General features: G+C 37.8%; 1 protein-coding gene across 3 annotated transcripts in view; it reads right to left on the bottom strand.

The window, feature by feature from the left end:
- Positions 1–3,627: 3,627 nt before the first annotated feature.
- Positions 3,628–26,773, bottom strand: part of Rspry1 (ring finger and SPRY domain containing 1) — a 43,975-nt gene continuing 20,829 nt past the window's right edge. For all 3 annotated transcript variants that reach the window (XM_076838920.1, XM_076838922.1, XM_076838921.1), the window contains 13 exons: positions 26,148–26,200; positions 25,286–25,398; positions 23,625–23,751; positions 22,723–22,781; positions 20,871–20,937; positions 20,148–20,279; positions 18,803–18,918; positions 17,628–17,771; positions 14,426–14,537; positions 12,383–12,485; positions 11,881–12,033; positions 8,733–8,837; positions 3,628–4,680 (listed from right to left, as the gene is read on the bottom strand). In XM_076838920.1, coding sequence (XP_076695035.1) covers positions 4,584–4,680; positions 8,733–8,837; positions 11,881–12,033; positions 12,383–12,485; positions 14,426–14,537; positions 17,628–17,771; positions 18,803–18,918; positions 20,148–20,279; positions 20,871–20,937; positions 22,723–22,781; positions 23,625–23,751; positions 25,286–25,398; positions 26,148–26,200 — 1,381 coding nt within the window. In that variant the 3' untranslated portion in view covers positions 3,628–4,583. The remainder of the gene's footprint in view (positions 4,681–8,732; positions 8,838–11,880; positions 12,034–12,382; positions 12,486–14,425; positions 14,538–17,627; positions 17,772–18,802; positions 18,919–20,147; positions 20,280–20,870; positions 20,938–22,722; positions 22,782–23,624; positions 23,752–25,285; positions 25,399–26,147; positions 26,201–26,773) is intronic.

The following is a 26,773-nucleotide window of genomic DNA, read 5'->3' as shown; positions in this document are numbered from 1 at the left end:
ACTGGGCTGCTTGGTTTTTCTCACATTGTGGTGGCTGGTTCTAAAGGCAAGTATTAGAGACAGGAAGTGGAAGCCACTAGTCACACAAAAAAAAAACTGGTACTGGAGAATGGCACAGTATTATTCCCACAGAATCAAACAGATTCTGAGCCCATCCTGATTTAGGGGAAATGGACATAAACCTCATTTCTCTTTTTTTCTGGTGTTGGGGATTGAACCTAGGGACTTGCACATGCTAGATAAGTGCTCTATCACTGAGCCATATCCCCATGCTATAAACCTCATTTCTTTTTCTTTCCTTTTCTTTTTTTTTTTGAGATGGGGGTCTTACTATTTTGCCCAGGCTGTTCTTGAACTCCTCTCATATATGTGGTCATTCCCTGCCCCCTGCCTGCCTCCTGAGTAGCTGGGACAAGAGGCATCCTCCACCACACCTGGCTTCAAACCTCATTTATTTTTGGTAACAGGGAGTGAACCCAGCAGTGTGTAACCACACATCCCCAGCCTATTTTGTTCTGTATTTTGAGAAAGCGTTTTCACGAAGTTGTTCAGGGCCTCGCTAAGTTGTTGAGGCTGGCTTTGAACTTCCAATTCTCCGGCCTCAGCCTCCCAAGCTACTGGGATTATAGGCACAAAAACCTCATTTCTTGGGGCTGGAGCTCAGCGGTAGAGCACTAGCCTAGCACATTCGAGGTGCTGGGTTCGATCCTCAGCACTCCATTAAAAAAATAAAGATTTAAAAAAAAAAAAAAAAACCAGCTCATTTCTTTTTTTTTTTAAAGAGAGTGAGGGGGGTGGAGAGAGAGAGAGAGAGAGAGAGAGAGAGAGAGAGAGAGAGAGAGAGAGAGAGAATTTTAATATTTATTTTTTAGTTATTGGCGGACACAACATCTTTGTTTTATATGTGGTGCTGAGGATCGAACCCGGGCCGCACGCATGCCAGGCGAGCACGCCACCGCTTGAGCCACATCCCCAGCCCCCCAGCTCATTTCTTGATATTGGAAAAATGCCAAAGAATTTGTAGCCATCTTTCAATTCATTTCATCATCCCTGGCTCTAGGAACAAAAGGGGATAAAGAACTAGTCACCCACTTCTCAGAAATGTGCTAGACAGTGTACTAAACATTTATAAATACCTGTTTCCTATGGAAATATTTGAAACGGGGGTGGGGGTGGGAGTAACCCTATGAGGTATTATCTCCATTTCACAGATGGGAAATGAGGGCTTAGCAGGACATAGGTCTAGTCCCACTTCAAAGGAACTGCATCAATCATCATACAAAGCCTTTAATCTCTGGGTCATTAAACATACCCTTGGAAATCAGAATTATTTTATTTTTCCTGCTGAAACAGTATGGTGATCTTTTTCCCACCTGAAAGAAAAAAAATATGGATTGACTTGAAAATACTAAATAGTGTTTTCCACTAATTATCCATCATTTCTTAAATCCTTCGTGGGTTAGATTAAGAATATTTTTAAGTGAATATACAGCAAAAGAAGAAAAGTGGACAATCTTGGAAAAAGCTGATCGTGGTTGGGAAGTTTGTTTTCATAGACACACATTCAAGATGGTTGAAATTCATGCAAAAGTCATTTTCTACTGGTAAAATTTTCTGTTTCTATGATTGAATCATTGTTTCCTGGCACTCTGCAACTGGCACAATTTTCTCCTGCTTTCCATCATTCAAAAAAGAAGGCAATTCACTAAAATTTCTCTTGGCGCGAACTCTGTATTTCTCCAATGAGTCATGAGAGAAATGCCATAACTAATTTTTTTTTTTTTTTGGTTTTTCTCCTTGGTAACAATGTATCAGCAGCAAAAATCTACCCTTTAATTTCTCTGTAAGTGCTGTACTTTCAGTGCAGAATATGGATCTCCTGTTTACTCGGTTCCACATAGCTTGTCAATTCCAAGTTTTTTCTGTGTGCGGAACATAGTCTTCCCTTTTGAAGTAGCTTTAAGGTTACAACTTTGTTTTCATCCTGGATGGTTTAATCAACTTAAAATTGAAGTCCTTTTGTTTTATGGTATAGAAGCTAAGAATTGCAAAAGTAGACCGCTTTAGGAATAAAGTTCAAGGATAGATTCTCTAGAAAGCTGATAGGCTCCATCATTTCTGACAAATTGTTAATTCCGTTGGTTTTTCTCTTTCTCCATTGTTTTTACAATCCACTTTTACATTTCTGTTGGGCTATTTCAGAGTTTCTTTACTTGTCCTACTATTTCCAATTTTTGCTTCTCTATCTCTACCTTACCCCTCCATTCAATTTTCCAAATAGAAGCCAGTCATCTTTTAGAATATATCATGGTACTTCCAAGCTTAAACTCCTTTGCTTCTTACTACACTTAGAATAAAATACAAATTCCTTAACACGGCCTTTATGCAGCCCCCTGACCTTTCCAACACTATTCTTTGTACTTGCTTCCTTTCTTATTAGTGATGTGATCTCCTTCAGATCTCCAAGGCCTTGAGCTCCTTTTCTCTTTAGGTAGGGGCCTTAGCCTGCACTGCTGTTCACCTAGCTACCTAGTCCAAGAAGGCTGTCCTCAGTCCCTCTGTTTGGCTATGTCTACCTTTTTCCTTTAAGTTTCCCAATGTTACTTCATCAGGTTTCTTCTGATCCCCCCACCCCTGCTACCCGCTGCCAAACAGCTAAATTAGGTCCCCCTCGTTCCCTTTAGAGATTGTTCTCTCTCCAAGTTCTTTTCCTATTCCTAGGGCTCTATTCTTTTTCCTTCAGGGCACTAACAGTTTATTACAATAAACACAAATATATTGTCCTCTTCCTGCTCCTGCTTCCCATTTTGTATACCTTGCAGGCATAGTGCCCAGCACATACTAGTGCTCAAGGAAGACCTGCTGGATGAATAAGTGACTAAAGATACTTCTTTATACTTTCTTTGTGCATGTGCGTGTGCGTGTGCGTGTGCGTGTGCGTGTGCGTGTGTTGCTGGGGATTGAACATAGGCCTTGTGCATGCGAGGCAAGCACTTTATCAACTGAGCTATATCCCCAGCCCTCCTAATTCCTATATTTGATTCTTACCCTGAAAAATACCCCTTAAAATCTGCGAGTATAATGTCTTGGAACTTTAGCAGTTAGCACCAATGAAAGTTGTAAAATCTTAGTCAAAAAAGGCAGCAGATGTTTTATTCTTCAATGCAAATCACTGTATTCACCACAAGCTAAAGAGGAGAACATATATCTATATATATGTATATATATATATTTATATATATATTTGGATTCATGGAAGACTAGAGACATGGAAAAAATCCAGCACCCCAACAAGTACAGCCAGGAAGGAAATCAGCTCTGTAATAGAACAGGTTTAATGAACTACAAACAAGAAAGGGTGGGAAAGGAAGAAAAAATGTGCATTGAGTTTAAGACACTATAAAACTCAGAAGACATATTTACTATTCAAGTATAAACTCAGTAAGGACTTGGCATAAATTGAAAGGCAGCTGCTGAGGTTCACCATTATAAAATAAGTTCTATGAATTTACAATTCTACCTTCCAATTTTCTGGGAGAAAAAACTGAACTCTTGAAGGTCTTCACCAGAGACCCTGAGAGGGATAAACACTTTTGATGAAGACATAGTCAACAATCCATGATTGAATTTACTATTCAAAAACATGTATTTATTTAAAACAATAGGAATACGACGTGTTCTCAGACTGTCCACTAGAGTTTTGGAGACTACTGGTTCAAGAGTTTCAAAGTATATTACTTCCAAAAACAATACTGATTAAAAAAATTTTTTAAACAAAAAACAAAAAACTTGATTTGATGGTACCTTAAAAATACCCTAAGTACCAAATTATTTTCCAGTCTAACTTTGCAATTTAAGAATTCCTCCTGCATTGGTAAAACATTTTTCCTCACAAAATGTGAATAGTGAAACTGGATAGAAACACCATGAATGTGAAAATACCACCAATTTTCTGCAGTTAAAAAAAACTAGAATGTTCTTTGGAATCACTGAAATATAAAAAAATTCAGATTTTTTTTTCTACAGTCTGTGCACCTTCTTTCGGGTTCATCATGTTGCTTGTAGTAATGACCTGTGTGATTCTAATTTTATAGATTCAAGTCTTGCAGTGCAATATCCATGCTTAATACACCGGTGACTCTCTGATCACTGAGAAGTTATGCTTAACCCAGAAAGGCTGTCATTTAGTTCTCCATAACGACTTCTCCCCAAAATAAAAACTTTGACTATGACACAAAACATCCTGTGTTGAACAATCACATGAACCCAACATGGAGAATTCCGGTGTGGCTTCAGCACTCAGGAGAGCATTGTCTCCTATTGTTTTTCATGGAAGTACCACAGGCCTGGCTACTAGCATTCAGCTTTCCTTGGCCTTAAAAGGAATTTCTTAGGGCTGGCAAGTTGGATTAGATTCTAAGAGAATTTTGTCTTTGACAAACTACCATTTTAGCATAAAATCTGGCCATGGCTATAAGTTTCAATGTGCGTACAACTGATTAGAGATGGTTTTTTCTTTGTTTTTCTTTTCAACATTGGCTGGAATTGAGTAGAAATAAGTCCGTGATGTCTCTTCACATATGTCATGAAATATGAGAAATCTGTCTGACTCTAGACACTATTTCTTTACGACACAATGGGCAGGTCTCCAGTTGCAAGGCACAATCCATGCACAGGTCGCTGAGGAGAAAGAAAATGCCAGTCAAGTTAATGCTTCAAATGGTCAAACTCTAACTTCATGCCGACCAAATCTAATGTTAACAAGTTTATTGGCTGAGAGGGAAATAATTACACATGATTTAAAAAATAAAAAATTGGGTACATAAATAATAAATCTCTCTCCTACTTTTGAACCTCAATCTAGCTCCTCAAGGAACAAGTTATAAGTCCAAGTGCATTCTATATGTATATAATAAATACATAGTATACACACAGATGTTATTTGCAGGCAGATATACAATGACATTTTTCCTGACAGCTAGTTATTCATTCCATTAATATCATTTACTATATTATCTCTCACCACAAGTTTGATGTAATCTCTTTATCTCTTTTTCACTTTTAGTTAGCTCTATTTTTGGGCTTCTATTCTATTCCATTGTTCTGTCATTCTTGTCACATATTAGAACCAAACTATTAACACTTATATTAAAATAATATGTAAAATGATATTTAAGATGTGATAGGATTGTCCTCTCCATAATTATTCTTCCAAATTTTCTTGCTTTAAACTTTATATGTATGTATGTATGTATGTATATATATATATATATATATATATATATATATATATATATATATATATATATATATTATGAGGGATTGAACCCAGGGACGCTCTATTACTGAGCTACAACCCAGCTCTGTTTATTATTTTATTTTGAGACAAGGTCTCACTAAATTGCCAGGTTGGCCTCAAACTTACAATTCTCCTATCTCAACTTCCCCAGTTGCTGGGATTACAGGTGTGGGCCACCACACCCAACTTGGCTGTTGCTTTAAACTTTAGTTTGTCTAGTTCTTGGTGGGGGCGGGGAACATCATGCTGCCCTTTTACTCTGGGCCAAATTAAATTTAGAGTTCAGGGACTACCTAGAGGTTTTTCTAAGAACAGAATAATTAGAATCTGAGAATCTGATTTATATTCCTTGTCAGTTTGAAAGTTTTCTCCCCCCCCCCCTTTTTTTTTTTGAGAAAGCAAGTCACTATGCTGTTCAGACTGGTGTCAAATTTCTGGGCTCAAGTGATTCCTCCTCCTCAGCCTCACCAGGATTTTTTTTCTAAAAGTTTTCTTTATAGAAGCACCACATATTTCTTAGTATGTATTCTTAGTTGTGTGTGTGGTTTTTTAAACTATTGTAAAAGGAATCTTCCATTATATGTCCTAATTGGTTGCTACTTGGTACTGATTTTTATTTTATAAGTTATAATGGTGACATCCTCATCCTTTCTCCAGCATCTCTTGGAATATTTTCAGAATGTTACCATTAAAGATGTTGAGTGGGCTGAGGATATAGCTCAGTTGTAAGTAGTAGTACAGTACTTGCCTAGCATGTGCAAGGCTCTAGCTTCAATCTTAGCACTGAAAAAAAAGATGTATTTGGTGTTGTGTGTCTGTACATGCACACACATACACATAATCAAGCATACATGCACATACCTTATTTTGGTAGTATTGGGGGTTCAACCCAAGAGGACAAGTACTCTACCACTGAGCTACGTCCCTATACCCTTCCATCCATTAGAAATAAATATTGAATTTTTTTTTTTTCTTCCAGGGATTGAATCCAGGGATGCTTAACCACTAAGTCACATCCACAGGCATTTTAAAATTTTTATTATGAGATAGGGTGTCTCACTAAATTGCTCAGGGCCTTGCTAAGTTGCTAAGGCTGGCTTTAAATTTGGGATCTTGGTGGCTCAGCTTCCTGAGCTGCTCCTAAGCTGCTGGGATTACAGGCCTGCACCACTGCACCCAGTTGGATGTTGAATTTTAACAAATGCATTCTCAGCATTCTTGGAGAAAGTAATAATTACTCTTGCCCCAGCCTATTTGAGTAGATTTCGTCCTATTTTGTGCCATCCTTAAATCCCTAAGTCCCCCTGGTTGTGTTACTGCATTATTTGCTAATATTTTATTTAAATTTTTAGATTTATATTCGTAAGTAAAAACAAGATTTCCCCCCACTTTTTTCCTTTTCCTTTTCAGCTTTTGGTGTGATTATCATGCAAGCTTTGTGAAAACATTGTGGATTTCTTATTTTCTCTGTGGCTTGAAAAAGATTAAATGGATTGGACTACCTATTCCATGAAAATTGTGAAGAATTCCTCTGTGAAACCATCTGGGCTTAAGATAAGGCAGGAGGATTGTAAGTTCAAGGATAGTCTGGGCAACTTAGTGAGACCTTGTCTCAAAAAATAAATAAATAGGGTCGAGAATGTAGCTTAGTGGTAATTAGTATTACAAAAGGAAAGACCAGAACAAAACAAAACATATGGTCTTAGTGCTTTGGGGGGGATAGCTAATCTTTTATGGTAATAGGATTGCTTAGATTTTCAATCTCTTCTAGGGGTCAGTTTTTGTTTATTTTATCCAAATTTCCTTTCTTTAGTAAGACATTCTTTTAAAATTGTTGTTGTTGCTGAATTTGCTTAAATTTCCTTACAATTCTTTTAATTTCCTTTCTAACCCTGTTTTGGATATATCTAGTATAGAAACTATGATGACACTTAAGGTACCTAGTTTTAAGTTTTTATGGGTTAGTCCTCATTAGTGAATCTTTATTGTGTATTAACTACAGGGAAGGGTCAGAGGGCTCAAAGATGAATAAAACCAGGGGCTGAGGCTGTAGCTCAGTGGCAGAGTGCTTGCCTAGTAAGGCACTGGGTTTGAACCTCAGCACCACATAAAAATAAATAAATAAAATAAAGGTATTGTGTCCATCTGCAATTAAAAAAAAAATTTTTTTTTTTTTAAAGATGAATAAATCCAGATCCTCCTATTTGGGATCTTCACAGTGTTACAGAAACAAAGATCAAAAAGGGCACCAAGAGCTGAGCACAGTAGAGCACGCCTGTAATCCTAGTGGCTCAGGAGGCTGAGGCAGGAGGATCACGAGTTTAAAGCCAGCCTCAGCAAAGGCGAGGTGCTAAGCAATTCAGTGAGACCGTGTATCTAAATAAAATATAAAATAGGGCTGGGGATGTAGCTCAGTGGTTGAGTGCTCCCAAGTTCAATCCCTAGTACCGCCCTCCTCCAAAAAAGGGCATCAAGATATACAACTTTCAAAGAGTACCTGCCTATAAGGCCCTGATCACTAAGCCTGCAGGGTGCTCAATCTGAGAAATCTGGGCAGCAGAAAAGAAACTGGTATAGCTAAGGGTGAAATGAAATGTACTGCATTCACTTCCCTTAACAGTCAAAGAGAGAATAACCTGTTCCAAGACAGCAAAGGTACAGGGTACAGAGGCAGAGTCATGGGTCCAGGCTGACCCATTCCTGGAAATGAAAAACGGGGTCCAACACCACAGGCTCTGGAACCCTGGGAGATCAGATGGCTAAAGCTTTGTCAAATATATTAAAAAAAAAAAAAAAAAAAAAAGGCAGGGGTGGCATGTGATGAATTGCAGGTAACATCAACATGAGTATTGCTCCCACACAGTCAGCATGAGTGGACGGCTCAGTGCCACTATACTGCTTTCTGCTTCCTCCCCTTTCCTAACCTTGGGATGGCCTTCTTGGGAACCTGCTTACTTGCTGCTTTTGCTGATGCTTTGACACTCTGTTCTATAAGGGTCAGACTGCCCTCTAAGTTCATCTCATACAGGTGAAATTTAGTTAGATGGCATGGAGAATGCTGTGTTCTCAATAATTAAGAGCGTAAAGAAATTAATAAGGAAGCTCTAAAACCAAGAGACTTGCCAAAAAGATTATAAATAGCATTAAACATTTACATTTTGCAAAATCAAAGTTATATAAAAAATATCATAATGAATAAACAAAACAAAACAAAAACACAGGCCTTCTATGCCAGGCTGCTTCTTCCAGTTCAGATATTTTCTGGAAAACAGGCAGGTACTACTTGGCAAACTCTAGTTCCCCATTTAACCCACTTTAGATGTAATAAACCTTGATGAAGAGCTATGGAACCAGGAAGGTTCTAAAACCAATTCAAGACAGGATGAAATGTTGCCTAATGTAATATGTGGAGATAACAAATAAATCCTCTTACCTATGTCCACATGGCTTCAGTTGCGTATCTGCTACCTCATCACAGCAAAGGGAGCAGCAGTTTTCTCGGATACTGACTTGTTTCAACAGAGCAAGACGCCTGTGCCTGAGAAGACAAAGCAGTTTGAAACTCATTTTGTCAACAAATAAACAGATCCTGTTGGCAGTGACACATTTGAAATGCTATCTCTATACATGTGAGAGAGTATGTACTCCTTAAGCTTTGTTCAGTAAAGTTTTCATACATGATAACTCATTTCAATCTTAATAGGGAATGAAAGAAGCATGGTCATTCCCACTTTGCAGATAAATTAAACTTCAGTGAAATGTTTTACATGATAAACTGAAGTCCAGTGCTTTTTTTTAAACTAGCAAATTTTAACCTTTTAAGTTGTACATTTGACTTTAATGACAAGCAAAGACTTGCCTTTCCCAAGAAAAACACACATTTTAATACATTTTCAAAGGGTTTATGAGACCTTTATAGAGTCCCTGTAAGTCCAGATGCCTCAAGTCCACACCCCTTCCATTATACCTTTACTCATCGTGTAATGGGAAAACGGAGTAGAAATGCTCTGCTGAAGGCACAGCCTTGGTGGGTGAGCAAGAGAAATATGGAATGTTCGTTCAACCCACTTGTGGGCCAGGTACTGTCTCAAGCCCTGACAACTCAGCAATGAACAGAAGACTAAAAAATTACCCCTGCCTTCAGAGAGCTACATTGCAGTGCTCATGAGGGGTTGAGGAAGGAGAAGGCAGAAATAGATGAATAATAAATGCTGATGAATACTATGAATACTATGAAGAAAAATAAAATGGAAAAAAAGACACGGAGAATGTGAGAGGTGGGGAGTAACGGTTTTAAACATGGCAGTCAAGGAAGTTCTGGCTAAGGTGATACCTAAATGAAGACATTTAAGGGAGCCCGGTGGATGCTTAAAGAGACTATTTTAGGTAGCAACCACAGGGAAAATGGAATAATAATGGGGATGTCACAGAGATGAGGAGAGACTAGGAGAAGCAGATGGCCATGAGTGGAAGACTGTTGCAGCTGAGGGATGAGCATGTGGCACCTCTCTATATTATCCTTTTTACCTTATTTATATATTTGAATTTTTCCATAATAAAGTTAAGAGAAAATAGCTAATGGAAGGACAAGAATTTGACACAGAGTATACATAATATAGAATAATTTGCAAAATCCTTGATAGGGCCATTAGCTCCTACTCTGAAACCAAAAAGGGATATTATTCCAATGAGTAAAATATCAGTAAAAAGGTATCAGTGAATATAGGTCTTTGGAGCAGAGGCTGAAAGTATTAATGGCATAGAAAATGTTCTTAGGCACATTTATGCTTAATGTCAACATTTGTAAATAAGCTCAACTTGAATGTTAAGAGGAGTAAGGTACCAGTGGTTGGCTTTAAGAAGGCCACTCAATTAGGTTCCTGACATCATCTTTCTTGGTGTGATTGTCAGAGACAACAAAGTCTAGGTACAACACAGGACTGACCTCATTTGTAATTCTGTTGTTCTTATTCAAGACAAGACAAATTCTGGGTGCCAAATATATATACATAATAACTAAGACAGTTATGTATAAGTTGGCCATAAAAGGAGACTTTCCAACAATTGATACTCATTACCATCTTAGTTTTGGAAGGTTTGAATTTTGGAGGAGTAAAGGCTGAAGCAGTTTTGACTAAGGTTACCCTCTCCAGGGGAACATGGATCAATTGTGCCTTTTTTTTTTTTTTTTTTGAGTATGGGGGATTGAACTCAGGGGGCACTCAACCACTCAGCAACATCCCCAGCCCTTTTTTATATTTTATTTAGAGACAGAGTTTCACTGAGTTGCTTAGTGCCTTGCTATTGATGAGGCTGGCTTTGAACTTGCAATCCTCCTATCTCAACCTCCCGAGCCACTGAGATTACAGGTGTGTGCCACCATTCCCAGTTCATTTTGTCTTTCAGGTGATTTGTGCATTCATCCAAGGAAAAGTCATGCTAGGTGAAAAAAGGAACAGAATATGACAGATGAGAGAGGTGTTACTTTAGACTTTCACAAAGAGGAACTGGAAGTTCAGAATCTTTGTCAGATACCAAGAAAAGCTGAATAGAAATTCTAGGAATGGACCTCAGACCTCCAGCTGAGATAAAAGTGGATCTAATGTTCTTGAGAATGTTATCAAGGCTCTGATGTTCTAGACAAGGCATGATGCACAAGGCTCTGATGTTTCAGTCAGTGATGGCACTCTGACGTGTTCTAGTTCACCTGGAAACTATTGAGCCACTAAAATATAGTCTGATGTGAAACACAGCCCAGAGAGCTGCCTACAGACCTGTTTTGAGCCAAAATGAGCTAGGAATCCATTACTATTATTACGCCCCTTCAGGGGCGTAATAGTTCAGCATTGGCTATGCCCTGCTCAGAGTGGTTTCCTTGACTGCTGAGGGATTTTCTGATATAAAACATGGGCATTAGTAAAAGGAATACCCGCTCCACACAGACCCAAGCAGCTGCTCTGTAAAAACATGACAAACTTTGGCTCACATTGTATAACAAGCTTCAACTTGTAGTAATTACCAGGAAGCAGCTAGAGTCTTGTCCTAGCTGATGGGATAGACTACATTCGTCTTATAAGGAAAAGAAGCAGGCATTCATCCCAGGAGAAAATTAATGCCAATTAGTTTTTGTCAAATTATGGGGACTGAAATTTTATACAAGATGGAATTCAGTGTCCTAATGGTTGTGGAAAAGTGTTGGCATCTTTGCCATGTAGCTAAAACCCCAAAGAAGGGGTTTGAACACAAGTCTGTTATAGAGGCACTTGACTAATATTTAGGATTTTAACACTAACATCCAAGGAAAGTTAGTCTGTAGGGGTTTTGTGTGTGTGTGAGCATGCATGTGTCATGTTTTTTTTTTTTCCTACTTTGGTACTCAGTGCTTAACCACAGAGTCACATCCCCAGCCCTTTTTATTTTTCTGAGATCTGTTTTAGTAACTTATATTTCCCAGGAAGTCAGCCTTTTCAGGGAGATTTTCAAAATTACTTATTTAAAAAGTTGACAAAAAAGTCTCCCATAAATTGTTTCAGTTTCTTATGAAATACACAGTTTGGAGACAGCCTGGGAAGTTGCCTTACCTTGGCAAAATGATTTTTTCTTCAGCTGTTAGGAAGGCGTAGTCATTAAAAGTGCTAAATTTTATAGATGGTGGGTATTTGAAAGGTTTTGCTCCAAAATTGAACTCACATTGCTGATATGACATGAAACTAGCTGCAGCAAAAAATCCAGATCTACAAATAAAAACGAGTATAAAGGTCAACAGAGTTAATATAGATGAAGCAAATTTCATAAACTCAGCAGTTTTCAGAAAGTTCAGATGAGCCAGTTGTGCCCTAACAGAAAAGAAAGGGGACAGATTCTGTTTAATAACCCTCACAGGTCCATGCATCAGAGAATGTTCTTCTTTTATCTTTCTATGTCAAACTCTGGGACAGTTTTTGTTCTGATCAAATGGGTTTCCAATTACTTGAAATAAATAAATTTCCCATTATAATTGCTTAGATAACAAAGTTCTTTTTTCCTGGCACAAAGTGCAGTCCATGCATCTACTCAAATTTTGGACTCAGAGGAGCTACTTACACAGTAGATGAAAAGACTTGCTTCTCAGGAGGCAGCTGGTTGCCATTTAAAAAGAAGATCATTTGCTTTTCATTCAAGTCTAACAGAAATCCTACTGTGTCTCCTAGAGGACAAAGCGAAACACTGTTAGAATAATGCTGTGTACTACCAGGATTCCTAAGGGCCTCAGTGTCACTGTATTAGCCAGGTATTCAACATGTTCATCTTTGTTTCTTGAAATTATTTGTTCCCTACATACCAATATATTAATGTATCATTAAGAAAAGAATGCTGCCAATTAAACTATGACAAGCTATTAATTTTAAAATGCCTTTTGATTTTAAAAATGTTGAAGTGTGAAAAAAGTGTGCATGTTGGGATCAATGAAATATGGTAAGATAAAATCATATGCATATTTGCCTCTGGTGAAACTTTAAGACTCCCTAGGTCACAACTACCTGAAAAAAATGTTAAAAAAAAAAAAAGTATGCATCCTCATTTATCAAATAGAACAAGTGAAATTTCTTTCTTTTTTTTTAACTGCTAAAGGAAAACATGAAATTACAGTGATAACAAGAAAAATAGACATTTAATGCTACTGGAAGAAATCTGGTAATGCACAGCAATAGCTTTGAAACCAGGGATCACCTGCCAAGGAAGTTTCACTTCTAAGAACTTACCTTGGGGAAATTCAGAACAGTTTATAATAATTTTTAAAGGCAAAAATGTCAGCATAGCAAGATTAGGTATTAGTTAATATATAATACAACTACAGCTGGGCACAGTGGTACATCCCTCTAATCCCAGCAACTTGGGAGGCTAAGGAAGTGGGATGGCAAATTTGAGGACAGCCTCAGCAATTTAGGAAGGACTTAAGCAACTTACCGAAACCCATGCTCAAATAAAAAACTTAAAAAGGGTTAAGGAATGTAGCTCAGTGATAAAGCACCCCTGGGTACAATCCCCAGAACTGGAAAAAAAAAAAAATTTAAATATATAATGAAATATTGAGAAGACATCAAAAATAGTATTTTTTTTGATAAACTAGAAAGCTGTTCAAGGTACTAAGTATAACAACCAAAAATATATACATACATCAAATTTAAGCATTTTTCAAATCTCTGGATGAAAAATTGTAAGGAATTTTTAAATCTTTTTCTATTTTCCATTTTTTTTTTTTCTTCTTGGTATGAAGGTTGAAACCAGGGACGTTCCACCACTGAGCTATATCCCCAGTCCCTTCCTATTTTTTCTTTTCAGATAGGGTCTTGTTAAATTGCTAAGTCTGCAGCCACTGGGATTATAGTGTGCACCACCATGCCTAGCTAAAACAGTGCCTTTATCTTATGTTCTGGGAAATGTGTATGTTTTATGTTCCTTCAAGAACCTGCAAGCCATTAAAATGAGGATTCCTGTTGGCTTTTCAGATTTTTTCCCCTTTCTTATACTATCAGTTTAGACAAGTGGAGCCATCTCATGGGAGTGGTCAAATTCCTGCTCTTTTAATATGCTTGAAATTTCATTTTACATCCATAATATTGGTTAGGGTAGGAAAATGAAAGAGGGATGCATGGAGCTATAGCACCTATATGGTTCCAATGTTTGAGAATAAAATTTCTTCCAGAGATTCCAACCTCTACCATATGACCTTACTTCATCAGAGCATGGCTACTGACTATTACCTATTCCACAGCCATTTTGTCTCTGAAAATATCCTCATTCTAATGGCATTACAATTCCTTTGTTCTTGCTATCTCCATGAATGTTTGATTCAAAATACACTCAAAGAGGAGACTAGAATTCACATTATTCCTAAGAGTACCGTTTTCTCATTAATTTAAGAATTTTATATTCTAAAATGTTTTTGTTAAAAGAGGGCTCTACCCAAGGCGAATTTACCAGAAAATACAATTAACATCCATGGCAGTGAAAAGAAAAGCCAAGATCTCTTTTATCATTTGGCCTTTTCCAATTAAGACATTTTAAGGACTCTAATAGTAAACGTCTCACAATAACCAGATATCTTAACCCAGGTGATAAATTTTGATGGAGAAGAATGAATACCTTCTTTCCAGCATGGGTGGACATGCGGCTTACTTCTGGCATTGTACCAAATCAGCTGCCTGCAGCCATCGTATGCACAGGAGTATTCGTCGTCCCCAATGCCATAGCCTTCCTGGAGAGAGAGGCCCAGATGATTAGCAGGGTTATGCCTGCTCTGACTTGGGAGGAGAGGGTCTATCCTTTAGAGCCATTGACCCAGTGGCAGGAATTCTAAGCTTTCTGCTTCTTGGAAGATATCAAAATTATGATCTGGAGGTCTGGTTCCAAGTAAATGATGACTTCACCAACAAATACTTCAAGTGCCTCCTTTGTTCAAAGCATTTTCACATTTGTCAGTTCATTTAATTCTAATTAACTACCATGAGGCTGGTAACATTATATTTTAAGAGGAAACAAAGGTTCAGAGAGTTCAACCCGCTTGTCTAAGTTCATGTAACAGAGACAGGTTTGGTTCTAAATTCTCCCGATTCCAAGATCACTATACCTTCTACTTCACTATGGTCAGGCTTCCTGAATGGAATAACTTCAAAACACCCAAAAGCTCAGAAACTTCATGAGAAAGGTTACAGTGGACCATCAGCTAAAAACTATTCTGAGATCAGCTTCATTTGAACATCATATGGGTCCCTGACAATTCCTTCCCTCCCTACTCCCTTGCTTTTTTCCTCTCTTCCCTTCCTTCCCTTCCCTTTCCTTCTTTGTGGCATTGGAGGTTGAACGCAGGGGCTCACATATACTATGGAAGCACTCTACCCCAGAGCTACAGCCCTGGCCCTTTCCTATACATTTTATTTTGAGACAGGGTCTTGCCCAGGCTAGCCTCAAACTTGCAATCCTCCTGCCTCAGCCTCCCAAGTTGCTGGAATTATAAGCATGACCACCCTGTCTGTCTGAAAATGTCTTTTATTATTTACTGCCTTTTGATTTTTTCTTAGAATTATTAATATAAAAAGGTAGATGGGATCTTAAGATATTATTTTCAGTATTAGAATCTTCTATCTGGAGATCAGATGGCTTTGGGCAAGTTTCTTAATTTCTCTGAATCTCAGTTTCCTCATCTTTCTTTTTCACTTTATATTTTTAACTGATATATAAAAAATACAAAAATTATACAGATTAACGGAGTACTCTGCAACGTTTTAACATACTGTGTAATGTTTTAAACAGGTTAAATGTATCTATTTCCTCAGTTATCATTTATTTATGGTGAAAACTTTCAAAATTCTTTCTTCTGGTTTTGTGAAACGTATAGTACATTATTGTTATAGTCTCATCTTTAAATTTGAGAACAATATTCTCCCAAATTCTTAAAAAGACTGAACATGAATATGTGAAAGATCTGTCACATGACAGATGCTCATGAAAATGCAGAGAATATTTTAGATAAGTCTAAGTATACCCTTGGATACTTACTTCTCTCAACCTTTCGTAAAAATATACAACACAAGACAATTCTGTAAGTGCTTAAGAACTAATCTTAAGCTTTTCTTTCTTTCTTGTTTTGGTATTGGGGATTGAACCCAGGGGTACTTTACCAGTGAGCTATTATAATCTCCAGTCCTTTTTATTATTTTTAAATTTTGAGACAGTGTCTTGCTAAGTTTCTGAGGGTCTGGCTAAGTTGCTGAGGCTGACCTCAAACTTTTGATCCTTTTATCTCAGCCTCCCAAGCGGCTGGTTACAGGTAAGTACCACCATGCCCAGTCTTAAGCTTCTCATTTTAATATTTATCTCTAAGCCCAATGCTTTGATCATCCTTTCAAAATTGAAAACCAAGAAATAAGAGTTAAAATATGACACTTCATGGAGAGATTTCAAGTCTTTTGAAACTGGGTATATTCTAAGAAACATCCTATCTACCCAGGCAAAAAGATTCTGAATCACCAGAACAATGACCATTTGAAATGAATTTGTTAAGTACAGCAACATCATTAAAATTCTACATTTAGGAAAGTACATAAGTATTTATTGTCAGAGTTTAACAGGGAATTAACAAGTGTTCGGATCAAGGAAGGAAAACTGTTTTCTTTTTTTTTTTTTTTTTTTGGTGCTGTGGATTGAACCCATGGCCTTGTGCATGTGAGGTAAGCACTCTACCAACTGAGCTATATCTGCAGTCCAATAGTGTTTTTTGTTTGTTTGATGTACTAGGGATTGACCCTGGGGCCTCATGCATGCTATGCAAGTGCTCTACCACTGAACTACCTCTTCAGTCCTTTATAAATTTTATTTTGAGCCAGGGTCTCATGAAATTGCCCAGGCCAGCCTTGAACTTGGATCCTCCCACTTCAGCCTCCCAAGTAACTGAGATTATAGGCATGTGCTACTGCACCCAGCACTTGTTTGACTTTGGTACTGGGGACTGAACTCAGGGGTGCTTTACCACTGAGCTACATTCCCAGTCCTTTTTAATTTTGAGATAGGTCTCACTAAATTACTTAGGGCCCTGCTAAATTGCTGAGGCTGGCCTTGAACTTGCAATCTCCCTGCCACAGCCTCCTGAGTTGTTGGGATCATAGGCATGTGCTATCGATAAGCCACTTATTTGTTTTTAAAGAAAAAAGTCAATAGTCTACTAAGCAATGTGGAATATAAGAAACAAACAGCGTTTTAAGCCTCTATTAAGATTAAATAAATAAATTAAAGGTACTGTGTCCACCTACAACTAAAAATATAAAAAAAAAATCTGTGACTATATGGCAGAAATTACAGTTTCATCCATCAGAAGAAATGAACATGATTTGTAAGTTGCTTCTATTTCTTTTCTCTCTCCATCTCTTTTAATTTTTTTATTTTTGTCAAGCTCTGAAAATGTCTTAAGATCCCATCCACCTTTTTATGTTAATAATTTGAGAAAGAATTGAAAGGCAGTAAGTAATAAAAGACATTATCAGCCAGACATGGTAGGACATGCTTTATAATCCCAGTAACTTGGGAGGCTAGGGCAGGAGGATCGCAAGTTTGAGGCCAGCCTGGGTTCAGTGGTAGAGGACCTCTGGGTTCAATCCCAGTACAACATAAAAACAAAACACAAAAAAAACTGAGCCAAAGATGTGGCTGGGGCCAGAGTATAGCCCACAAAGACAAAGGACACACCTAACCTCTAGGTGGAAAATTAAGGCACCTTCCACCCACCCACCCACCAGAAAAAGAGAAACAAATTGCTGCTGCTCCAATTTGTACAGTTCTCTAGGGTACTCACATGATTGAGAAATTTGCTATCTCGAGTGGCCCAGCCAATCTGCATGACACCAGAAGTGACCACTGTTACTTCATAGTACCATACCCCGGCATCCACACAAAAGGTGCAACGCACACTTTCAAAAGAGGAGGCATCACAGCGAGCCTGGGAAAACCAAAGAGCATGACAATCCACCATCAGTGCCTGAAGACCACCAAAGTACCTGACTACTGGGAAGGTTGCATATAGTTTTTCTCATTGAAGTGCCTAGTGGACTAGTCCTCTCCTCTATCCATCCTCAGTGATTAAAAAGCCTAAAACTGAAAGAAGTACATTCTACAGCTAGTTTACAGTTTTATTTCCAGGGAGTTCTCACAGGATTGGTGTCAGACCAGAAGGACTGCCAAGATGGCTACAGTAAGCAGTAGTGAAAAGCTGCTGGCTTTGCTTTCAGTGTATGTGGATCTTTGCTTTCAGAATAGAAGCTTTTATCAATTCATAAACATTGCTTTCATGTGATGGAGAAAAGGGTATAAGATGGGGTACCTAAATATAATCTAAAGCACAAAACTACACAACAGATTTGTTGATACATAGAATCAAATAATTATAGCCATTCTTCCAACAGTTCTTTTTTTTTATATACCTTTATTTTATTTGTTTTTATTTTTTTTATGTGGTGCTGGGGATAAACCCAGTGCCTCACGCATGCTAGTCAAGTGCTCTACCACTAGCCACAACCCTAGCCCCCAACAGTTCTTTAATCCTCATCAATCTAGTCTCTTTGCCATATGTAACTGGCTTTTACATCAACTTTCACTTCAAAATCAGCAACATGGATCATATATGGAGAAAGGGAACTAGACCTAATATGATTGACTACATGGGGATTTAAAAGGAGGTACCCCTTTTTGAAACACTAGTCTTTGTACCCTTAGTTGAATAAAACGGCAAAGATTAAAAACACACATTTAAGCCGGTCAGCATCACAGTGCTTGTAACAGGTATAGTACTGTGTAAGATAATCGATTAGATAACATCTCAAACACTGCATCCCATCACTTCTACCTCTTATCACTCTTCAGATAGGAAATAAATTTCCCAGTGGAAAGACACTGCTTTTGTTCAAAAGTAGGACATGAAAATGGGAGCAAAATGATCCCCCCGCCCCAAAGATCCATTTGTGGAAATTTTACCTCCAAGCCATGAGGTGAGATCTTCAGGTACTCGCTGACGTCATTGCTATTCAGCATGGCTCTAATGCTACTCAAGTCCACCTTCTCATAGGTCAGCTGTCTACCTTCTTTTAAAACTGCAAAAGAAAAAGTGGTCATGTCTTTATGGCAGGCTGCTATTGGGCGGGGGAGGGGGAGAAAGCTACTGCCAATCTCCAGCAGTCAAGGAATGAAAGGGGAAGGAGGCTCAACACCTAGCTTTGCTGCTCCTCCATCATACGAAGGCTGACCAAGCAAATGCCAGAAGAGGCAGCACTGCGAGGTAGACGTTTCTAGTCCCTGAATCTATTACTTTTCATGAAACAAAATTTGAATTTCACTTTTTCAGAATCATTGTTTAATTGGCCTCTACATAGGCTGCACCCACAATGCTGAAATAGGAGTGGGGAGTCACATGCCCAGCGGGCTTTAGCACAGTGCTAACCATGGAGTGGGAAGTGAGGATATAGTACTAGTGCAGTTTTTGTTCTAGCAGTCCTTGGAGAAGGAAGAGAAAAAGGATCAACCCTCATGGTGCAGATAGGACATGACTTGGGTTTGAGGAGCAAAGGTAAGATAGGTAGAAAAGTAAAAAGAGGGAATTCCAAGTGGAGGGAATAGGCCCAGAGGTAGGAAGTCAGCAGGTTTTTCTGTCTGCATTACAGTGAAGAGATAGTTTGGAAAGAGTTGTTTAGACAGTGCCATATGATTAAGGGCCTTAATGCATCAGGAAATAGGGTGCCAAGAGAAGGTTTTTGAATAAAAGAATGTTAGAATTAGAAACATTCCATATACTTTTTTAAAAATATTTTTTTAGTGGTAGATGGACACAATACCTTTATTTTATTTGTTTGTTTTTTTATGTGGATCGAACCCAGTGCCCCACACATATTAGGCAAGTGCTCTACCACTGAGCCACAACTCCAGCCCTCCAAGTAATTCTTATCAAAGGGTTTTTAGGATACACTTCTGCTAGCACCAGTAGAGGACCTTTTAAAAAAGGACTCATGTTCCATCTTTTTTTTTGGTACCAGAGATTGAACCCAGGGGCACTTGACCACTGAGCCACATCTCCAGCCCTTTCAAAATTTTTTTTTTTTTTTTTGAGACAGGATCTCACTAAGTTGCTGAGGGCCTTGCTAAGTTGCTGAGATTGGCTTTGAACTTGCAATCCTCCTGTCTCAGCCTCTCGAGTTGTTGGAATTACTGGTGTGTGCCACCACACCCGGCTTCACACTCATTCTTACAAAAGGAAGGCCAGTGAGACTATCAGAGAAATGAGTCTGGGAATGGAAACAGACATTTCAAACAAACAGCTCCAACTTACAGAGATTGTCTAAGCTCCACTGGGCACAGAAACCAACTTGACGTTTCAGATAATCAGAATCATCAGCCCACAACTCCAATGTGATAAGCCGGTCACTAATACTGGATTCAGATATAGTCAATTTATTTTCACCTGTTTAAAAAGATGAAATCCTTGAATTAACAATGAAAGAGTAGGATGATCTGCTGGGCAAATTAGTGATAGTAATGAGTGTGGAGAGATAATTAGAGAACTTGAAGACTAGAATGGATTTCTACTAAAGTTTCTAAGGATGACAAGGCCAAAGAGCTTTAACAATTTTCTAGCAATACCACCAAATTTTAACTATAAAAAGTGGGAAATAAGACAAGCATGGTGGCACACACCAGTAATCACAGCTACTTGGGAGGCTGAGCCAGGATAATTGAAAGATGAAGGCCACCAACTCAAAAAATATAAAAGGGCTGGGGATGTAGTTCAGTGGTAGGGTACTCCTGGGTTCAATACCCAGCACCACACAAATAAAGTGAGTAATAATGCTCACCAGTTCAGATTCTTGGACAGAAAAAACTTTGTCTTTGTCCCTATTATACTTCACTTGCCTTGAAGTGTCTACCCAGAGAAAAACAGAATGTGTGCAAGATTGGTAGGGTTCAAAGTGTTGGTTATCTAGTAACTAAGAAAAGAGAAAACTCTTAAAAATGAATACAGCAGATCATTAGTGCAAGAAGTCACTATACCTACTTGTCTGTGCAAACTTTTCCAGTGCGATGAGTGCAAATAGCATGACTGTAGGATGGGACTGCAACTTCTGAAAGACAATGGATTATTTTAAAAAATCACCCTGTGCAGAAGCAACAAGCTATTAATTTCATCTTCTTGCCTCCAGGTGTTTTTGTTTTTTGAGCAGTTAGAAAAATCTTTCTCATTCAAGTCCTCAATCATTCGTTTGGCAAATATTGTTAGCAATGAAGAACCAAGATAGAATCTCAATCTTCTATTTCTTTTTCTTGAAGTCACTGGGCTAATTTACAGATACAGAAATTTCAACAGTATCTTGTTAAATACATTATGTCATTTTACTTAGTAACATTTATATGAAGGCTCTGTTACACAAAATGTTGATTCTTAAATTCATTTAAACAAGCTAAAAACTTAGAATTGGAGCTGAAAATAACCTTCTATTCAAAATCCTGTAGGAAAGACTCATAACTATCAACTTTCAGAACTATAAATAATGAAATTAACAACTAATAGCTTGTTTTTAACTTGGACTCTGAAAGTAATTCTACAAATAGTGATGGTAGGGGAGAGAGCAACAAGTGGGCTCTCTGAGTTGTTCTTGAGTTCATGTCACCTGAGTTCCCACTTACAGAAGGTCTACCCTGGGAGCCTCCAGAGAGCTGTAGAACACTAGAGGGTTCCCATGTACTTCCCTGGTGCCACCTAACTCCAGCAGAGCTTATCATCGAACCAACACCCTCCCCCATTGTGAAGCATCTTCAGCATCCTGTTTTTTTGCCACATCCATTCTCAATCCCTCTGCCTGGCTTTTCCAGCTCCGAACCCTCTTCTGCTGGCTACTGGGTTCATATCCTCCTACCTCTAAACACTATTTTCTTTGGTCAGACAGTTTGGTCTCTGGATTTCTACCTATGGCAGTACCTTGGACACAAAACCCATTTTTCCCTCCTCTGGGCACAGCTGAATCCTAACCTTACAGCCTGACCCAGTTGAAGTCTCACCATCAGGAAGTCTGTCTCATGACTACGCCAGCCACACTAGCCACACCACCCCCTCCCTTCACTCCTCTCAACTCTTAGGGCACTTAAGGCTAGAGGAAACAATTTTTCCTTTGATCACATTCTGTCTTAAAATGGAGGCTAACTGTCATGTCTTAGTACTTCTGTTTCAACTGACCAGTAAACTTCCTAAGGAAAAGGACAGTCCTGTAACTTCTGTACCCCCATGAAGATCACTTAGAGCAGTATAGGTTTAATTTAAGCACTATTAAGTAGGTATGGACCTATCAGAACTTTCATATTGAAATTTTGGAAAAAACTAATGCTCACTTGGCCTGCAAAAATAACTGTTAAAAATACAGGCTGGCCATGGCCAAGACTGTGGTCTAGCACTGGGAGAGATCTGAAGCCACAGCCTCAACCAACCACAAGCTTCACAGATGTATATCAAATACTCCAAAGATGACAGTTTTAAGAGCAGCAACAGTAGGGTGGTCAGGGGTAGAGATTCACATCCACTGGAAACCTGATCTGATGTTGGAATGCCATGTGGTTTTGTTTCTACTCTGGAGGTCCCTATTGCCATCTGGTAGGCTCTAAGGACACACAGAAAAGTCTAGCAGCTATCTTATGACTAAATTTAAAAACAGACTAACTCAACCATTTTTGCTTTTGCATATAATAAATCCCCCCCCCTTTTTTTAACATAGGAGGGAATAAATAACACTCAGGAAACACCTGCAAATAAAACTTACAACAAATTCCATTCTCTGTGCCAGGGGCTCTGATGGCAACTTGGGAAAAATGTACAATTCTAGATGACTAAGAATAACTAGCTTTGATGTCTCACTTACCAGACACTGTAGCAAATATTCCAGTATTCCTGGGCTAAGTAAACCAATGCTTGCAGGACCTACACAAATACAACAAACACTGGCTATAATTAAAAGTGTCATATTATTATTAAACAGTAACTAATAACAATCCAATTGTTTTGGTAGAAATCCATACCTTTTATAGAGTGGTCTTATGCACATTATCCTATTCAGCCCTCCTGCTCTGTGGTTGGTTCAGAGTTGGTTACTGAGTAAAGTGACTCCCCATCATCGGCTTTTTTTTTTTTTTTTTTTAATTATTATTGGTACTGGATACAGGGATGCTGTACCACTGAGCTACAGCTCCAGTCCTTTTTTCAATTTTTATTTTGAGACAGGGTCTTTCTAAAATGTCAAGGCTGGCCTTGTACTTGCAGTCCTCCTGCCAACCTCCCAAATCACTGGGTTATAGGCATATACCATTGCACCCAGCTCACGTTCTGATTTCTAATCCATTGTTTCTCCCATTATATGTGCAGTAAGTAGCTGAGCTAGTCACATGTACTTTACTGTTAACTTTACTAAAATGGGTAATATTCATAAAAAAGTCGAATATCTATGTCTCAGGAAGTAATGCAATCTAAATTTCTTTTCCTATTCCTCTCTCTGATTTGTCTTCATTATCTAGCTAAATTTTTTATATGTAATCATATATGTAAATTTAGCTTTTGCCCTTAATTTTAAATCACATAAATACAACTTTTTTGATAATCTGCAAAGCTAAGTTAGATTACGCTTAGCCTCTGTATCCTTTGTAATGTTTCTTACCGTTAGCCCCATCCCTCCTTTTCTGTTACACAAGTTTTAATAAGACCTGCAGTGCAAACTGCCCTTAAAGTCAAGCAACTTAGATCTTCCTCTGTGGTGCTTCCCAGAGTTACCTGCTAGCTTCTCTGCCAAGCAGCCTAGGACCGCAGATGTATTCCTGTGTTTGGCAGGATGGCCTGAGTCCTGGCAAGCTACTTCTCCGTTTAAATTGAGAATTTCAGTCAATTTCTGGAGTGCATCCTAAAAACAAAAAGGTAAGAGTGGATTTGAAATATATCTTCTCAGGTCATTTTCCCAAGAGAATTCTTTGAGACAAAGCATAACCAGGTGTTAAACTCAGAATAACCATACAAAAATTATACAATATAACCCAATGATATCATTATTGATGGGAAATATTGTTTGCTCAATCTGAATGGAATGGAATTTCTAGATTCCATTTTATTCAAAATATACTTTCTATACATTTGATATCTATATTTATATATCTATCTACATCTCTACCCTCTATACACATATGCCACTCTTGAATCATTAAATAGACTGAAGCTATTCAAATATCAATATGATTAGTAACATTAGGGCCTAGTGATGTTGTAGTAAAAAGTTACATTTAAAAAAAAAATGTTTTACCACTGCTGGACATGATGGCATGTACCTGTAATCCCAGCAATTTGGTAGACTGAGGCAGGAGGATTTCAAGTTCAAGGCCAGCCTCAGCAACTTAGTAAGACCCTGTCTCAAAAAATAAAAAAAGGCTGGGGATGAAGCTCAGTGGTAAAGTAACCCTGAGTTCAATCCCCAGTACAAGAAAAACCAACAAAACAAAATTTCGCCAAGCAAGAACAAATCCTATCAGAGTTTTTGAAGCAAATGAAAATGGAAACCATTTATAAGCCTAGGTAAAAAAATCAATCAATGACTAGGTTAAAAGATTTTCCCTGTGCTGTCTATAATTTATTTTTTGTTTTTGTACAGGACCCAAATGTCTGAGGCTTAAACAGACAAATAAAAGATGCCAGAATCCAAATTAAAAAAAAAAAAAAAAAAAAAAAAAAAGAAGGAAGAAAGAATCTGTAGACTATACAGACTAATTCAATAAAAGTTTAATATTTTTGTTCTATATAAGGTACACTCAATGTTACACTAATGCCTAATATGTTTGAGCAAGACTCAAAAGTACTCTCTCAGGGGGCTGGAGATTTGGCTCAAGCAGTAGCGCGCTCGCCTGGCATGCGTGCGGCCCGGGTTCAATCCTCAGCACCACATACAAACAAAGATGTTGTGTCCGCCAAGAACTAAAAAATAAATATGAAAAAATTCTCTCTCTCTCTTAAAAAAAAAAAAAAGTACTCTCTCAGTACAATGCCCTTTTTCTCTTAATTGAAAACTTTTATTAAGAGGAAGTTTCTCAGAGAAAGATAGGAAAATCAACTCAGCACCTGAACATTTTCTTCTAGTTTCCAAACAAAGATTGTCATTATAGATATAAATGCAACAATTTTTTTTCAGTCTTTATTCTTTTATTATTTTTTTAAATTTTTAAACAATTTTTAACATTTACAAAATTTTTAACTAAAGCCTTATAGTTTGCTATTGCTAGAGGAAGCAATACTTCATTAGTACTAAAAATATTTTACATAATAAAATTAATACTGAATAAAACACATCTCAAATGTATAAAGAGGAAAATACATTAAATGTTCTTTGTGGTCACTAATCCTGTGCTTAAGCACAGATGACATTTTATAAAATATTAGTAGTATTCACTTACTTTAGTAGGTAATGGACATTCATCTAGCAACAATGTTATAACAGCTGGTCCCAATGGGTCTTCCAATGGAATAACTCTAATTAAAGACTGGACAACGTCCAACCATCCTTCATCTAAGAGTAAATCAAGAAAATTATACAATGGCGTCACTATTTTGAAAATGTGAATATATATAACTTATAATAGAGTCACACAAGAAATACTTTTGGCCTTTGTCCTGCGGCTTTGATTTTTATTTGTGGTACTGGGTGGGGACTGAACCCAGGGCCTCTCACATGATAGGCAACTGTTCTACCAGTAAGTACTTCCCCAGATCTCATCTTGAAGCTTTTGAGCAGCTGATATTTGGCATGAATATAATTATCAATTGGTAGTTATCATGGTGGAGTTCAAAATCTCATTATGGTGCCTGGAGGTTAGGGGGCATCTTTATTTGGATAAAATTTAAACTCTGATCATCAAACTATGGTCATTCATAAACTATGGTCATCAAATTATGATTAAAACAGTTTTAGAAGTCTTATTCACTTTACAGGAATTAACTGAAAACACTAATATACTCTGTTTTGGCTATATTTTCAGAATGATATTTAGGAAATTGAGGGCCCAATTCTAGAACATCTAGATCAAAACTGTCAATGCCAAAAAAGAGGGTTTTTCTTTTCTTTCATCATTTCAAGTGAGAAAAAACAATCACCAAGACATGCAATTAAACATTTAAGATATAATATTCAGTGCCTATTACACATTTTCAGGGAAATTTCCATATACTAAGGGCTTTTTTTAAAATCTTGTCTTAAAAAACAAAGTGGCCACATTTCTTCGTTATTGTTAATTCATTAGAAAGTATTAAAAAAAATACCTGTTTCTGCCATTTCATGTAATGTAATCATTGAATAAGGAGGTTCCTGATCACTGAAAAACAAACATTTAAGATATTAAACTTGAGGAAATAATAAATGACAATTTCAAAGAAAAAATCAATTTGGAAGTGTGTGAATAGAAAGAAAAAGAGATGAATATGAATGAATGCAGGGAAAAAGATGGAAGAGACAACAAGAGCTACAAACTCTCAGGACAAACGTATACCTTATGTACTCATTTCCACAGTCACCGCCTGTGAGGGCCCACAGACAAAATGAGCTGACGGGCACACGCTATGTGGCCTGCAGTAAAAGCACAGGACTAAAATTGGAGACCAGTGTCTACTCTTAGCTTTACCTCTAGAGGCCCAATGCCAACTGAGACAAGCCAGGAAGGTCAACATCATCTTCCTAATACTTACCTCAAAGAAATGCCAGGATGGAAGATGGCAATCCCAACTGAGGACTTAGGAAATCAAGGACCTACATAAACATCTTCATTTGAAAGTTTCCTTCTGGGAAATATCACTGCATGCTTAAACTTCATAAAATGGTATTAGAAGAAAAAGAAACCAAACTTAATCAAGAAACTATTTAATATTCTAGACACTAGTCTAAAATGGCA

This window comes from Callospermophilus lateralis, chromosome 18 (assembly GCF_048772815.1).
Source record: "Callospermophilus lateralis isolate mCalLat2 chromosome 18, mCalLat2.hap1, whole genome shotgun sequence".
Classification (NCBI taxonomy): domain Eukaryota; kingdom Metazoa; phylum Chordata; class Mammalia; order Rodentia; family Sciuridae; genus Callospermophilus; species Callospermophilus lateralis.
This window is presented reverse-complemented; position numbering and strand designations above follow the sequence as displayed.